At 39.9% G+C, this 18413-nt stretch overlaps 1 protein-coding gene across 1 annotated transcript in view; it reads right to left on the reverse strand.

Annotated features, from left to right (window-relative positions):
• Positions 1-16370, reverse strand: part of FRMPD4 (FERM and PDZ domain containing 4) — a 113174-nt gene extending 96804 nt beyond the window's left edge. Inside the window, 3 exon segments of the mRNA XM_075719884.1 lie at positions 9885-9938; positions 9940-9966; positions 16261-16370. Coding sequence (XP_075575999.1) covers positions 9885-9938; positions 9940-9966; positions 16261-16298 — 119 coding nt within the window. The 5' untranslated portion in view covers positions 16299-16370.
• Positions 16371-18413: the final 2043 nt, after the last annotated feature.

The raw sequence follows: 18413 nt of genomic DNA on the forward strand, positions 1-18413 counted from the left end.
AACAGCTAAAAAAGGTCTGCAGATGAGAGGTATTCAGCAGCCCTTCTAAAGGGAATGAGACCAAGCAGAGCCTGGTAATTTCATTCCACTTTTTCTGAGATTTTGTAACATGCATAAAGCAGTGTATCTTTCCAAAAATCTACATTATTTGGCTTAGATAGCAATCCTCATTTGCTGGTGAGAAAGCACATATAAATAAAAATATTAGAGTTCCTGAAGCGTTGTTAGAAAGGATTCAAATACAATAGTTATAACGCAAAATTAGAATCCAAACATCACTGAAAAAAGGAGACCAAAACCTTTCTTCTAACTTACGACATACTGTGCCACCTTTTTTTCCCCCAGAGTTTGATGGTTATTGACAGAATTTGGAATTGACACCTCCTGGGACTAGACAGTAAACAGAGTAACTTCAGTTTTCATAATGGATGATTTTTATTTTCTTTTTTTAATGGGCAGAGAGATTGAGGTTCAGCTAATCTACCATGAAAATCTACTGGGCATGTCAAGAGAAACAGCTGGCTGTAACACACAGCAGAGTGAGAAGTGCCAAAAGTTACCGAGACTGAGGGCTGGCTGGGTTTCACGGGCAGGTGAGGGGGAGCCACGTGAATGATGACCACATCGGAGGGGAGCCCTGCCAACCCTTGGGGAGCTGAACTTGCAAGGCCAACAGTGCCAAGGGGACTGTATCGGTCTTGCTATGTAAGGCAAGGTGATGGTGATGGTGTCACAAACACCAAATTTAGGCACAGATGTCACAGAAGTGGAACCAACGGGGGAAAGTGGGGTGTGACACTGGAGAGACTGGGGCCAAGAGTCTGCTGTGGGGAAGACCATAGGCGTAGATCAGCTACTGGAGAGACCCATTTCTGCACGCATATGGGGAGGTTGTGCATGCATGTGTATGCATGGCCTGATAGCAAGCAGCCTGATTTGCTGATGTGTAAGAACAGGATCAGGCAGTTTGTACTGGTCACGTTTACGTGCATGCTCTTTGTGTTGACATGGTGCCCGTAAAGGCACTGGTTGCCTGTATGCATGACTTTGGTGGTTGGCTGTGTCTGTACAGAGCGTGTGTGCGTGCACGCATGTACATGCGTGGGGACTGCATGCTCAGTCTCACTGTGAGCTGGACCTGGGGACGGGGAACTGCAGCAGCCTGGCGCTATCAGACTGGGATGGGAGGAATCCCCTTTGGTCTAGAGGGCCACTGACTTGTCCTCTCTTGAAGCATCTTCTACATTTGACTAGCGTTATTTCAGTTGTGCTACTTTAACTGAAACAATAACACATAAAATATATGGGGTAAGAATGAAAAGGACCGAGTACTCATGAAGAGCATTAGTATTCTATCCAGTAAGAGAGAAAGAAGACATTGGTCCAGTTAGAAAGAAGGTCTGGTGCAGCATGTAAAATATACACCAGAACATGCTGACCATACCTAGCCTGTTGTCTTGCTCCAATACCATCACTTGTTTGACACCACTTTACATCTATACTTCCTTGAAACATGCTCTAAGTGCAGCTCTTCCTTGGCTAGTTGTGGTAGGTACTGTAGGGCCTGTGCTGCAACGTCCCAGGTTGTTGATGGGCCTGTTGAAGGAAACTGTTTTCTGTAACTGCCAAGAAAAGTATGCTTTTGATATTGAACACTGAAAAGTCAGTCTTTAAAATAAACAAACAAAACCACCAAAACCCAAAAACAACAACCTGTGTGAAGGTTACTTGTAGTGGTAAATGAAAGAAGAACTTTATTATTACACAGGATGCCCGAACTACGGAGGCTTTGGCAACTTCTACCATATACATGCCAAATGAATTCAATTTGTTGTTTTTTGAGTCTCTGAAGAGCTGTGAAACTAGCACATTTCCAAAGCACTACCATTTTTATCATTGGCACTAAAAGTCTACCCACTCAAAAATATCATAGCCCTTACATCATCTAATACATTTAACAGTTACGGAGAAGTTCACACGAGCAACTGGATTCCTTAAATGACGCTTCAAAAAATGGTATCAGATACTAGTGATTACTTTTTTATATAGGTGGGCAGAAGAGGACAGCCACCATATCCTGATGAAATTAGTAACTCATCCGGTTATTATCAGACAACAGTATAAAACTCAAAACTGCCAGCAAGAAATATTGCTGATTCATTGAACTTGTCCTTATATTTGCAGCCCACTTCAGTGTTTTTCACTTTAATAGGATTGATGATAATGTCCATTTTCCAGAAAAAGAAAAATATTTACTATGTATAAACACTTAAGGAAAAATATTTCCTCTCCTATCTTTCAATGAAAGCATATTTTAAATAGAGTTATAATTCATCATTCTGTGACAGCATTTAGGAAAGAGCATTTATACAGTTATCTAAAAGCCTGGTCAAATCATATCATCTCCCTGAATTATCATTCCATTTAAGTACTTTTATTACCCATATGCTTACTAAAAACACTGATCTTTATTCCACTTTTTATGTGGTAATCTAAATTGCCTTGAGTAATCCGTCTAACAGAGATAATTAAATGTGTTTCATTAATATCTGCAAAAGGTTCCAAGGGCATGCAGTGGATTAAAGTCTGGTTTGCAAACGTGTTGCTCAGATTTCATGACCTACATGCTAAAGAAACAAGTCAAGTGCTACTTGACTCACAGGAAAATAGGAATGGAAGGGATCTGGTTTGCCATCATCTCCAATCCCTTGCTATTTTACACTGTATCATATAATCTCCTTTAAACATTGACCAATGATCAGCATAAACCCATTTCAGATTATTCAATCTGGTGCCATAACTGAAAGCTTGGGAATGAACTCCATTGCTCCAATGTTTAAGGGTCTCCTCCCTTGCAATCTAAACGTATAATCCCTTTAGTTCTTTGCCACAAATTATTTTTTGTTTTGAACAGTTCTCATGTCTTCCTTGTGTTTATTTCCTCTTTATTTTAGTTTTGCTGTATTAGATAGATCTATGTCTTCTAGTCTTCCCTCATATAATGATCTTTTTCCCTCCCCTAATCATCCTAACAGCATTGTCTGCATTTGTCACAGTTTGAATCCCCCCTCTGAAACACGACTAGCCACAATTAATAACACTTCCCTATCTCCACAATGGCATTTGCCATTGACATACCCAAATGACACCACTTGGATGTCTCTCAGCGATTCAGCTAATAAATCAAGATTCCTCTAAGTCATTTTGAGCAAACACTTCTAGATAATTAGGAAGATTTTGTTATTAATCTTCATTTGCATCTTTGAATTTTACTGTGTTCATATATGTTCCCTACGCAGAATCCCCCCATTCCTCCTTTGCTTATCATTTATATGGATAAAGAGCCACTTGCAAGGTGTTTCAACAGTTCTTAACACACTTTTTACAGTTCTTGTCTTATTATTAGCAAGAATCATGGTACAAATGGTGGAGACGTATATAATGTTGTGTATATATATATATATATGCACACACCCCACCCCACCCCCTGACTCACACACAGCTCTATGCCATCATGTTAAATCTTGAAACCGGTATTTTCATAAGGCATGAAACACTCCTGGCTTTCTCTGCCTCTCTCTCCTCTTCCTTCTGAGTTTCTTCCCTGAGAATCCCCCTTAGTCTCATATACATCCATATTTAGCTCTCCAGTAAAAACAGGAATTTTCAGATTTATTGAAAGTGGTAGCCTATCCATAATGCAGCCGTTAGACCACCTGCACCTGCTGTCTTGCACAGATATACCAAAGTAATTTTAAAGTAGCAAAGTCAGATGCCAGTAGCAGCTTAGCTGTTGTAGCAGAGAGATCAGCCTGAGTTGTAAAACCTGCTTGAGAAGCCACATAAATTTTCAGATAGTCCATGCTGAGCTTTATGATAGCCTGAGAATGGCAAGCAGTCCAAGTAGCTGAAAAGCTCAGTAGGGAATGCCTATTGGTTTCTCTTCCACGTAGCACAAGCACTTATGCTGTATTCTATGTAAACCTAACCAAAGCCTGTACAGCAAATCACTTTTCTATCATTAATATTTACATAAAAACATCATGATGACTTTCAAATATGGCACAGCACTTAGTCTGGCAACATGTGGATTGCTTAGCTTTTTAATTTGTCACTGAATGGTAGTTACAAAAAAAATTTGCAAGCAATTCTTAAGTTTTGACACAGATTTGGGGAGGAGAGCGAGGCAGTAAATCCCTCCTTGAAAAATTCACTTAATCTTACCATACTTCAGCACTGCAATCAAAAATGAGAATAAAGGCAATGTCTTTCTAGCATCTGCTCACTAAAATACAACCACCAAGGACATGAGGATCCCAATTTTATGTGGCAGACTTCATGTGCTCCTGTAGCACAAAACCAAACAAACAACAAAAAAACCAACCACCAAACCCACGGTTTTTTGAGCAAACTTGTCTGGAGGTTCAGCTGGTCAATTCTTTAAATTTGAGCACAAAATCAAGTAACAGTAACCGTAAGCTAAGCAATACCTGGCTAACTTGTTTTAGGCTGCCAGATCCTGAGCATGTGGAGTTGTGACATCCTTTTTCTCTAAGGATGTCAGGGAAATGCCAGTTGACTCAGACTATAGCTTGCTGAAGAAGCAGCTTCTGGACAAGGAACAAGCCAACCCAACCACACTTCCCGCTCCGAGCAGCTCTACAGAAAGCCTTGTCCTGTCACTCTTCCTAACGGTGCCCTGGCTTTCGGCGCAGGGCTAAATTGCCTATGCAAGTCACAGAAGCAAGGCTGAAAAAACAGCTGTGCAGCTATTACACATTATGTTCAGGTGATAGGGTTCCTCCTTCAGGAACTGTATTCCTGAAGGCTCATGCCATGAAAGCAGCTGGTCCTATGATCTGCCCATTAGCTTGCACTTGCTTTAATTAATTCTAGTTGGGAAACTAACAGGACTGTTTTTAAACAGAGTTTGAGGATACTGATGTTTGGATTCCTCTGACCAGGCACTGCTCAATGCCTTTTGGAAACTTCTGGCTAGTCACGGAGTTACGCTCTGGGGAACCAAGTCCTTTTCAAGACCTAGCCACAATCCTGGCCCATATCTGAAGGCATGGAAACCCCTATTTTTTAGAGGTATGTTTTAACTAAAAGGATTCCCAACCAGAAAGTTGTGACTTTTCAGTGCACAACACCAATGTTGAGCTAATCCTTTTACAGTTTCCTTTTCAAAGGTAGACCATTAGCTCATCATTCCCTAGTACGCTGTTAAAATGGTGGAACTGCATTTTGATAGGATGCTGGCAACAGGAATCATGCAACAAAATCTCTAATTGTCATTACTATGAGCTGCCAGAATCAGCCCCTCATGGCCCAAAACAAAATGTCTTTTACCAGTATGGCTTTTTGCCAAGTCTCTGCTGTCCAGCTCAAGGCACTAACTGGGTTAAACAAAACCAATAAAAACAGCAGCAAAAGCAAAATGCTGTACAAAAGGGATTATGAGCAGGAAGAGAAACATGAAGCACCTCTTTAGGCTCCAGATGAAACTCTCTAAAACCTGACCAAGCCCAGGGACAGCACTACCTAATACAGCAGTCCTAAGAAACTGTTTCCTGTATCTCATAAGCTGTTTCTTAAAAAACTTCTTCCATACATCCCTGACTTTCTCATTTTACCTTACATTTCATCAATATTTCACTACTTCTTCCTTCTACATTTGCTGGATGCTTATGCCAGGAGCTAATTTTAACAGGGCTTCTGCATTTTTGTATGACGAAAGAGTGCCACCATAAACAGATACTTTCTACACTCATTCCTACAAAATGTGCTTGGTATTCATCTCCTCCTTTAAAGAACTTGCCAGATGTAGTGATTTTTGGATATAACTGTAGTATTTATCCTGAATGTTTAACAAAGGCTTTTCATCCCAAGATATGAAAAAACAAATTGCATCTTAACGTGCAAGAAAAGACATTTTAACTTAAAGCCAACAAAACTGGATGTCAGACAACTAGTAAAATTGAAGCATCATCTTTTCATAAGAGCAGAGCTAAAACACCTGTCTGTTTACACGCAGAGACCTAAGCTTATGCTCGAAATAAATAGGGAACCAAAGACATCAAAGACTGTATAGATTCCCATAATCAAAACCAGACACAAAATGCACTCTGACAGGTTTGGCAAGTTCTGATTCTCATAGAAAAGGTGCAGTTGTGGGCCCATCTACCACTAGGTCTCTTAAAACATTTTCCAAGCAGATCTGCTCTGCAAGGGTAGAAAGTCCATCCTACCACAAAGAACGAGAACAGTGTGATCCCAAGACCAACCTCAGACCAAGTCAGCACTGGTAGGAAGAAAACACCTTGATCTCAACATCTTGTGAGCTTGAAATATTGACCAAATATTCAGAAAGCAAAGGCGCCACAGAGTCTACATCTGCCTAATACAGGATGAACAGCTGCAGACCGTTTGCACATGGAAGGCAGCTCGCTGCCACTTCTCACAGGTTGACAGAAAAGAGTGACAGAAGATGTCCTCGTAAATTTGATCTCATGGAAAAATCAGCATAGCCCAAACCCATTGGCAGGCATTTCTGGGATAGAAGAGCTCATGACTACAACATCCCCCAATCACACTGAACACTTGCTGATAAACCAAATGTAGGGATTAAGGCTCCCAATTTAGACCAGGTATTTCAGCTTTATGCAGCAGTAAGAGACCATATGACGGTGATCAGAATAGCTCCCGTACAACCAAATCAGAAGCCAATCTGAAAAAAGAAAAACAAACCAACCCTAAACCACACCACTAAAAGCTGAGAACTCCACATGCCAGCAGATTTGCATCTCCAGTATTTTTCATAAATACACACAAAAAAGCTAGGAACAAAGCCAGAGACAAGCAGAAATACATTGGGATTCATTAAAGCATCATCCTATGTCTTCACTGAATATCAGTACGTGTATCCGCACTATAACGTTATATGTATATTACACATTAGAAACGTTACTTCATAGCACAGCTGCAAATAAGCATCTTTCCTAAGTGAACCTAAGTTCACTTAAAAATTAAAAGCAAAATGGCGTTATTATTCTGTTCAATTTCTTAAACTATGGCAAAGTTTTTCCACGCTATTTGTATCCTAAATAATATGCCCCTCCAGGTTTTAATTATGAAATGCTAAATAAATCCCACGAGCAAATACTTATTCGTATCTGTCTGCTGAGTTCCTATTTGTAATTCCAGTTAATTACTTCCCCTGTCAGGAAAATATTCTCTGAAGTCCCAAGATGCCACAGAAGTATCTCAATCGCTTTCATTTTACGTCTCCCAATGTTCGATACAGAATATGTAAATTCATTTGGCTACTGCTGGAAGAGTAAGAAACTTGAAATAATCTCTGCACTGTCAGCAGGTCTTTACCTTGTGTGCTTAATCCCTGTTACCATGGTGATATTTAATTGCGCAGCCACACAGTTTGATTGGTTTATTTTAAATTGAAGTCCTTCTGTGGAATGGCACAGGATCCTAGCGAACATTAGATAAATGGCTTTCAAAATATTGCAGTGAGTCATGTTGTTGTCAGTGACTAGATTAATTTGAGTTCAGTTAAACTATTTCTTCACCTTATTCTTATACACATATGACAACATACATAATATGAGGATTTTTAGCACTATATTTGGGAGCTGAGCATTTTGAGTATAATTAAGCAGTATGTTATTGTGAGAAGGACAATTAAAACCTAACTGAGAATTAAAATTCAGTAAGCTTTTATTGGTAGTATCATCTTGTCTTTCTAAAACAAATTACTTTGCTGTTCTACAATAACAAGCCAGATAAGAACCTTTTACAGCAGGCTTATACTTGATTTGCTTTATAGAAAACTGTAAATATATTAATATGACAGAAATGAAGCCAAAAGGATAAATACAGCTTCCTCAGTGCTAGCTTTCATATACCTCAGCATGCAGTTCCTTAGGATATGAATGACTGCTGGAAAGGCATCATCAATATGGTATTTCCTGGCACGGCATAACATATTAGGTAACTTGTTTTAAATTCACTACGATGAACCGGTGTACTTCAACTGTGCTATTTAAACAGCAGCAATATACTGTGCTGATCTCACCCCTTTTTTCTGCTCTACAACCCAGCTCCAGCACATTTTTTAATTAATGCCGTAACTGAAGCTCTGGGGGAAATTTTCACCTAGCCTTTGCTGTGAAAGGTCCTAGTTCCATCACTGAGTATCAGACAGCTTTGCCTTATTTATTTTTTCAAGCTTGTGGCCACTAAGGCCCCAGTGTACAGCCTGCAGGATCACTCTACCTTTTTGGTGTTTCAGAGGCTGTTTTCCCCTTTATTTTTAAGGACTATCAACTAGGCCGGTTCTATTTCATATGCAGAGCCTCTGTGTTTGCACCATTGGGGATACCAGCACGTGACCCAGGATAAGGCTAATAGCTTCTTACAAACCACTACCGCTCTCCCAACCACCCGCATGGCTTTGCAGAACCAGAACTTGATGCTTTTAATCCAAATACTGTAGGGACTGCACTCTGTTTTACAAGAAAGATGTTTGAAAAAGCAGACTCCGACTGGGGCTATTGTTCTCACACAAACTGTTTACAAGAATTAATTTGGTTTACACTCCCAGGAAGGGTAGCTTCGGGTACGGAAGCAATGCTTCTACAGATGTATTTACATGCTGTAATGCAGAGATGAGATGCCATATGAAACATCTACCCAGAAGCATGTGAACTCCAAGAGTAATGAGGATTTCATCTTCTCACCTCTGTACATTGTGACCCTGGGTTGGGATACCTCGATTTTCTTTTCTATACAGGTTCTCCTCCAGAAGTTTTATTCTGCTTCCTAATCCACCTTCAAACACACAAAAATAACAGTTTTCAGGATGTGATACTTCTCTGAATTTCATGGCATCCCCATCCACTTCGTGTGTGGAGGTAACACTGGGGACTAGATCAGAAACACTGACTGCAGCAGAGGCCCAAAGTACATGATTCCCTGTACTCCACTTCGGTACAATTAACAACCAGGCAACCCAAGGTTAATGACTGAGCAAAAGCTTCTTCTCTTCTGAGTAGTCTCACCCACATTCATACCTGCTTGTGTAACTCTCCTCACCTTTCCAGTGTGAGGAATCCTCTTGGTTCAGCAGGTGATGGTTGCACATACGTGCAGAGAGGACTTGGAAAGGGCAAGCCAGGAGATAGGGAAGGAGCCACGCTGCTGTGGCTAGCTCCTGAGTTACTGCACACCAACTAGCTTAGGTACAGCTGCCTTACAATGCAATGATCTCTCCATTTTTCCATGCTCTAGTTAAAATACAATAACCCCACAAGCCAGCATCTCCTTGCTATTATTCCTTCCATTACAGCAATGATTTATCCCAGTCGATATTAACATAATTTTGTCTGTCGTATTTATGCCTACCATATTTACGGCTAGACCAACAGTTCTCCGTGAAGGAACGACAACTGTTAAATCATCTTCTCTTTTCAGGAGCTGATTTAGCAATACTTTCTTTTTCACTGTATGCCTGCGTTGTCTCTAGGCAGACCACTGACACAAACAGGTTGCTATATAATTTTCCTCCTTCTCCTTTTTAATTATTCAGGTTTGCTTTAAACAGTCACTTGTGTTTGTGCGTCCCTGCTGCTGCTTGTCTCTTCTAGCCCCACTCCCCCTTCCACCACACAATCCTGTCCTTGAGCAGGTCAAACCCTTAGCAACAGAAAGCAAATTTGTATTCAGTCTGAAAGGAGCACAGTAGCACTCTTTCTCTAATAGCACACTATTCATATCAATACTCCGTATTAGTGACAAGGGAATTTAAAAAAAAAAAAACAAAAAAAAAAAAAAAGAGAGAGAGAGAGAAAAAACAAGAATCACCATACCAATCAGACCTGTTGTCCACCTGGTCCAGTATCCTTTCTCTGACAGCACTCAGTACCCACTTCAGAGGAAGGTGCAAGAAACCTTGTAATTATAGAATAACCTGATTAATACAGGAAGTTTCGTCCTAGCCCTAGGCAGTCAGCAGCTGACTCACCTGCTTGTCTGAAACATAAGATTTTATATCTGCTCTAATTTTTTTCTTAATCCTATGTAATTTAATACTGGAAGTCTCATTACAAATGTACATTGCAAATGTACATTTGAATCCTATGAAGCATTTTAGGCTTTACTTTAACCTGTAGCTGAGAGTTATATTTGATAATTATATAGGTTGTACTATTTTTATCACTGTTAAACTGCCTGCCATTCAATCTCATTGGATGTCCCTTTTAGGGACGTGGGAATAAGTGGGCCAGAGAGTGTGATTCCACTGCCTGTTCCCTCGGCATCTCACCTGGGAGTAGAAATGCCTGAAGAGGCACACCATGGTCAGCCTTTGGCTTGAGGCATTATCTTGGTATACAGACTGCCTCCATTCACATCCCTAACATGAATCAGAAAAAGAAGGAAATTAATCCTCTTTTTGACACCCTGCACAAGCACAAGCGATCTCACGCTGGCTGATGGAGGATGGAGGAGCAGCGGCGGCGTTGCTCATATTTTTGCGAATGCCACATAAATCCTCCAGTGAATTGAGTCAACATTGTTTCTGTACTTAGAGATGAAGAAATGTAATGCATTCAGTAAAGTGGCAGAAGGTGGCTCCTGTGGCTTCAAACTTTCATTACAGACTTATGTACTAAGGTAGTCTTAAAGTACAAATAACAGCAGCCTTTTCAAAACCCAGAAAGATGAACAACACTCTAACAACAATCAAGGCTTTCACTATATTTTATATCTTTTGACTGTTTTCAGAACCTTCCAACAGAGCAAACCCCAGAGAAATATTCTGAGAAAGAACTAAACTACCAATAGGGATGTACAACCTGCAGAACATATGGACAAGAAGGTTGGGGCAGGGCTAGACATACCAAGAGAAATAAAAATAAAACTAAATTAAAAAAAAAACCACAACCGAATGGTCTGATCCTCTTCTGTGCTTATTTATTTTGAATTAAACTGATTAGCAGGCTGAGAGCCTCAGTTTTGCATCTGGTATAAATTAGTGGCCCTTAATAGGCAGGATGCTTGATTGATAAGCCATTAATATCATCAATGATTGTGTTCTGTCATTCCTCACAGTTGGCTAGCTATGAGAACTGGGAGAGTACAAGGAGGACCACGCAGGCCAGACAGGATGCATGCAACATGCATATAGGAACTCTACCTTTCAGAAAACATGAATGAATTTGCTCTTCTAAGTGCAGCAAGCACTGAAAGAATAAGATGAAGACTAATAAAGAAAATTCAGGTAAATATTTGTGTATAGAAGAATATCATAGCATTGCTATATTGTAAAGAAATATTGTACTGTGAATGCTTTGAGAATGTAGGATGTTGTGAGCTGCACTAGCTACCAAAGAACATAAACACATTACTTATGGTTTGTGTGGGGATCAACAGCTGATGTTCAAGAATTTAATATTTCAGGAATAGCATAGCTACTAAGCCAGGCAAGAACAACCAAAATGTAACAATCTCACAAGCCAAAAATCATGGAGCTGATATGATATGCAGGCTAACATACTTAGAAGAAAAAATAATTAAGTTTGCCAGATACACCTGGAAGAAGTCTGGAAGAATTTAGCGTGACTAAATACAAAAGCACCAGAAAAAACAACAGCAGGCACTCAGGCTATCAAAATATGTTGTGACATGTTTCAACTGGTGTAGCAACCACATCATACTAACATAACAAGATTCGGAAAGACTTCTGACGAGTAGGTCTCTCCCAGCTCTGCTGTGCGCTCCAGGGACTGACCTGTGGTTTCAAGCCAAGCCATAATGCTGCAGGCTTTCATCTCTGGGTGTACTTCCTTTTATTTCTTGCCTGGGGTCCCAGCTGTTTGCTCAGTTTGTTCCAGACTGGAGCACAGAAGTAAGCTAATATGCATGAAGTACAGATGGTCAGGGTCCTTGGAGTGAAATAGGGAGCAAACCAAACTGGTAACACAGTCAGACCCTGTCATCCTCTCTGAGGCAACAGCAAGAGTTAAAGTAAACATGACCAATAGCATGTCTTGCAAATAAGGATAAAGCAATAAACTGACCTTACAGACCCATGTAAAAAAATATTTTAAGAGTGTAATAACTGACTACACCTAAACGGGACCACTGTTGCTTTGAGGCCACATTGGAAGGGCTACACTTCCTTTCAGTCAATCTTATTTCACAGTCTCTGGTCTTTATGTGAATGATAGAAGCCAGATCCACAAAAATACCAAAGGACCTACTGTCTTAGGAATTAAATCAGAATAGGAATCAAAAGGGTACGTATGACTTTTCATGGCAACAAATGTTACTTCAATTTGCACCTTAGAGTGCAGCTGTAGGGCAGCTTAAGCCAACACAAGTCTGTTACAACCCTGTTCCCACATCAGTCCGATACTTCCATGGGTCAGGAATGCTGCTGATCACCTGGCATTAGCCGTGCTCCGAGCAGGAGGCTGGACCAGCTGACTTCCAGAGGTTTCTTCAATACTAAACTATTCTGCAACTCTACCTTACCGTGCAGAGGACTGGCTCAGGGAGCTAAACAGACATAAAATTCATGGCTTTCTCTGTAGGATTGATTTTTTTATTAGCTTTTGCCAGTTTATTTCCCTCTATCAACTCCTCTACAGGTCTGACAAGCAGCAAGACTGACACAAGGGAAAAGTGAAAATGTACAAGTCCAAAAATCAGTAAGATCTCAGCAGTGGCAACTTAGGCAAGCCAAGATTGCCATGAGGCTAAACCCTTTGTGGACAAAATCAGCCAAAACCTTCCTGCTTTGCATGCTATCTCCCTGAAACTCTACACTCCCATCAAATACATTTTTAGTGTGTGTGTCATGGTTGTATTCAAATTAGCATTACAGAAATTTCTCATAATCAAATACTACACAGCGTATATAATAAATGCAAAGAAAACAGGCCTTTAAAACAGTTAAATATACACTGTAAACTATTTCATAGTAAAGGTCCAGCTTAATACAGCTTGTGCAGTACAGAAACACACTGGAAGAATACTAGATGATTGCCATCCTCCCATACTGAAATGTATTACTTAGCTCATAAAGCTATTTCAAGTAAAAGTGGCAAGTTAAATGGGAATGGGTGAAGTTCTGAAGCTTTAATTTGCCATGGCCTAAACTTAAGAAAAAGTATTTTAGAGGTTTGCAGAATGACCCTGGTTGTGTCATCTGTACAGAAGAGATAATGAATCGATAGCGACATCTCAAAACATTTTGATAAAAGGCTCTTCTCGCACTTTTACAAAAGTGCTGCCTGGCAATGGCAGCTGCCCCTGATTAGCTCAGGCCATAGGGACTTTCAGAAATTTGAAAGAAACCAAATTAGCTTCAGCAGAAAGAATAAACATCTCTTCCCATTCACGCCTTAAAGCATTTGCACAAACACTACATAATTACTTTTCATTTCACCAAAAGATTCTCCTGGATTCTCTGTTCTCCCACAATTTCAAAATTACAGTATGTCTGCTTGCAGTTGAATGGATATGCACATATGGCACTAAGGAAATTATTTAACTAAAAAGCAGTTAATGTTGCTATGAATTATGTTATTTGCTTGTACAGAACTCATGCGCACATTTCATTGTGATAATACCTGGTTTATACATCTTTAATCAAAACCAAGTGAAGGATTTGAATTGCTTTTTCTCCTTCAGTGTGATACAATTTGTTAATCTGTACGGCTATAAAAAGCTTTGAAGACAATATGAAATGCTATCTCATTGATCTCTCTCCTGCCTTTCTTGACATAACTGTCAACAACAATGTCACGATTTAATTCCTAAAACCCAAGCCTGAAAAATGAAGGAAAAAAATTAAATAGTATTTTCATTTATGTAGTTTCATGTAGTATTTGCAAAAGCAGTCATTTTGAAAGCCAGAGAGGGCTTCTCCTTGGACAAATAACAGACACTGTAAGAACAGGTACTATATCTCTCCACAGAGGAATCGCTGGCAAAGTCACTAGGCGTATTCAGTCTTTGGTCTTTCTTCTAAAATGAAGATACATGTCCACGTAACTACCCAGTCACGTCATAGCAGCTACTTGGCCTGACGTTCACAAGTAACGGTGGGTAGCTGGTGATTTGGTACAGCAATACACGGTTCCAAGTGGTTTCCTGCTTTCATTCCGTTTCTGAAGTTTTACTGGCTTTTAATGCATCCCAGGGGACTGTCATTTCATATAAGATGTGTTACTGCTCTGGAGACATGGCTGGTGCATGTGTTACAGCCAGCGCTGTTGCTTTAAAACTTTTGATACAAGAATACGTACTGTAACTCATGCAGGGTGTGCGTACACAGCATTGTTCAACTTGCACTTAAGACTGCTCAGAGATATCAGTGGGTAAGAAAGTCTGGCACAAAATATCAAAGGCTTCTGCAGACCACCTTTCTCAGAAGTCTCATTCTCTCCACCTGTTAAAGCAGTTCATTTTTTTTTCCACATAGTCTGCTATCCACATGCAGAGAAAAATGGATGACAGACCAGGGCCCCAAAGAAAACAGAGTGCAAGCACCTTATGAGAGCATGGAAAAAAACCCAAAACACACCACCACCACCACAAGCCTAACATTACTTAAGGCATAATTTGGCACTGCCTGTTACGGATTTTTGTTCCTAGATGCAGTTTTCTGCATTTGAGAGAGGGATATGGCACTTTAAGGTACTAAAAGGCAATCCAAAAAAATAAACAAAATAATCATTAGCTACTGAGAATTAGAAAACGTTCCCAAATTGCAAAATTAATGAGTACTAATGCACTGCATTCTGCAAGTCACAGCTGTTTATAGCTACACAACAAGTGCAGCATCCCATTATGTGACCAGTGAGAAAAGAGAAGGAATCAATTGTGGTGCCTGTCCTCCGAAGCAGGATATTAATTGTTCAAATGAATCTCAGTCACGCAGAGGAGAACATGCCAACAGTCTGCAGAAAAAACGGACAGCCAGGGTGTGTAGGTCCCTTCACTAACTAGAGTAACAGAAGCAGCAGAGTCACATCTGCCCAGTACTTTGGAGGTTTACCTGTACTTCTTGACGAGCTTAATTAGTTCAGGCAGAAAACGTGTGCTAATACAGTTAAATTTTGCCTGGCATTCAGCTTCACATTGTCCAGCACTGCACCCGGTGTCTTACAGACATGCAAAGCACGACAAATACTTGTTTAAGGAAGAAAACGACATTTCAAAGTTAGCTTTTAAGCCCTCATTAACCCAGACAACTTGCTCCCAAAGCAAATGCCTCCTAGGAAGCAAGGCACACACCCTGGGCAAAGCAGGAAGGAAGAGAAAGCAGAGTAACAGGGATCCTCATTCTTACACTGTACAACTACAGTTTTGCAGATGAAGGACCTTGAGTGAATTAAGGGCTTTTAATGATCAATTTAAAATAAGTCTGATGTTTTTACTCTGTGTTAAAAGAAAGAATTGTAATTCTTATCTAAGACATCATGCTTTTTTAAAGCATGCACACCTTTCTAATCAGACTAATAAACATAAAAATGAAATAGTAATTAAAAAAATACCAACTCTTCACATGAGCAGAATCAAAATGCTAGCCTTAAAATGGAATGTAAGCTAAAGCAACTAATGCTGCAAAATCAAGCAATGGTTCTGCTAACTCACCACCATCACCCCTTCTTAGCGAAGAAGTTCCAAAGCCATGTAAGAGTACATTTGCTAGAACAGCAAACTGTGGTTCATCCAAGCCACTTAAGTGATTTTAAAGAATAAGTATCCACAGTTTTCACTGGGAAAAGAAAAGCCAATTTTGTTTACAATCATATCATCCACACCACATTTATTTTGCAAACGTTTAAATTCAGAGCTAAAGGACTAGGCGAAATCTAAGAATTAGGATATTAACTATACAGGATCAAAATATACACTTTCTCATTGCTAATACAATGAATATATTAGACAGACTAGAAAAGCTGACATGGCAGAGATGAAGGAGAATTGTTAGTCCCAGTCAGAACTGATCTTTTGCCTCATTCTTTAAACAGGGCATTTTTATTTTTTTGTTAATGACATTTGTTGTAATTCCTCAACGAGTTACAGGCCCTTATATTATCAGCGTTTTCTTGGGTAAATGAAATCACCCAGTACCAAAACAAGGCGCAGTAAAGTACAGTCAGAGCTATGTCTGTACAATAAATCAAAACAGATGTGCTACAGACTGCACAGGTCACACTGCCCACTTACTTGATGAAGTAGTCTCTTCCATCTCTGTTTGCCGTCATCTCCCATCCATAAGGTGTCCCCTGGTTCAAGCTCCAGGTCCCTGAAGGGTGAGGCCAGCCTGAAGACTTGTTCCTGTGGCTGCAATTTTGGAGCAGGGGGAGAAAGAGAGAGAAGAATGGGGGGGGAAGAGAAAAAAAAAAAAAAAAGATATTTGTCTTGTATTTATTCTTCCAATTTACTTATTTTACATTCACTTGGCATCTGAATACTTTCAAAGTTGTGACACTTGCAGCCAAAACCCAGGCAAACAAAAACAGGTTAGCAGGCCTACTTACATTTGTCATATTTTCCCAGTAAGTGGAAAGATACACTGTGACTTCTAATGGTCTTTGAATCATAATAGAATCATAGAATCTTTAGGCTGAGCCCAAGCCTTTGGCAGGTGAATCAGTCCCACACCCACAATACTAATGTTCAATAGTTTTCAGTACAAGGGACGGAAAGCATTTTTATTTATTGCCATCCCCCAGCCGAATGCCAGTTCTCAGTACAGTTTTAGCCAAAAAAAACCCAACGAACCAAACCAAACCACAAAACCCACCACATGGCTGCACATGACACATGTAGCGCGCTACCTGGCACGAGAAGGAACATCAACACACACTCTCATTGCTAGCAAACCATCTTTTGTTTCATATATTGGAACAAAGGAAGACTGTAACACTTCTGTATATGGATGCTAAATTGATTCAATACGCAGATGTTGTTGCACTTGATCGTTATCCATTAAGCTATTCCTCCAAATAGCTTTTAAAAGGCTGGAGTACCTCTGAGCTCACACACTTGTTACACATCACTGCTCGAGCACTCTCTGCTAGTATTCCCACTCCTGAGCAAGGGCCAAGTCATACCGTCTTAAATAAAGCAGTAGTTTACAGAGCTCACCTAACTAAGGGAGATTCAGCAGCATTCCCAAGTGACAGTATTTCCCCACTAGATCTGAAACATTTTGCAAGGTGCCGTCTACTGACTCCATACACAGAAAAGACACAGCTAACAAGAATCCCCCATAGTTTCCCCATAGGAAACCCCAACTTTTGCACTGACGTTCTACCCCTCACTTGCAGGAAGTCAGCTAGATGTTACCATACATTCCCACTTCCTGCTGTAGGACTTAGAGGTAGAGAAGGCAACAGATAGGTCTTTCAACAAAATTAATCAAGTCATTAATATCTCTGTACAACCTGAAAAAGAGAAAGAGCAGGAGAAGGAGGCAGGGCAACCAATGATGCTAAAGGCCGGCTGAGAGCATGTCACAGGCAAAGATGAATCAGCACACATCACTGAATACAATCTGAAATTTAGACATGCAAACCAAAACCACACAAAATAAGAGTGGTTTTTGAATTAGGTGTCTTCTCCCTCTTTGCCTTTTCTCCACCCATCAGACATACTACAGCTTAGTTTTACTTGCTAGATTTATTTAAGTTCAAATGCTAGCAAGGAACTTACTATCTCTTGCCTTAGAGATGTAAGAACTTATTTCTTTTAAAGAAAAAGAGTGCAATGTAACCTGGTGAACACTCTTCTGAAGGAACAGAATTGGTCTCCATGGACAACTCAACAATTCATTGCAAACTGATAAACTCAACAAAGTTGTACATAGTTAATCTTTCCCAAAGGGGGAATGCATCATTAGAAACAAACTAGCTACTTCCCCTTCCCCCTTTATTTCAAGGATTAATCACTACTGAGAAAAGATATGGTGCTTCAAAATATAATTTACATGTAAAGTAGAACATTACAATGGAGTGCTAGATATCATCTGATTTACCAATTACATTAAGTACTCTATCTTCAAGGAGTAGAAAAACATTTCTGTTAGCATATTCAAACACTGATATTTGCCATAAGACAGGGCTTAAGTCTAATATTTGAACATGCTAGAAATCTTAATAAAATTACAGCTACTCATGGCTAATGAAACACATAAATGTCAGATATGCTACATTACCCCAGAAAAATGCAACTAACCCATTCCTGATCAAAGGAATTAATTAAAAAAAGGCATCTGAGGAAAGAAAACAAATACTTTCAACACTCTCTCATGCAGTTTCATGTAAAGTTGAGCTTAAGCATTCCTGTTTCTCCATATGCTTGACAGAGGGAAAAGG

This window comes from Pelecanus crispus, chromosome 1 (genome assembly GCF_030463565.1).
Source record: "Pelecanus crispus isolate bPelCri1 chromosome 1, bPelCri1.pri, whole genome shotgun sequence".
Lineage (NCBI taxonomy): Eukaryota > Metazoa > Chordata > Aves > Pelecaniformes > Pelecanidae > Pelecanus > Pelecanus crispus.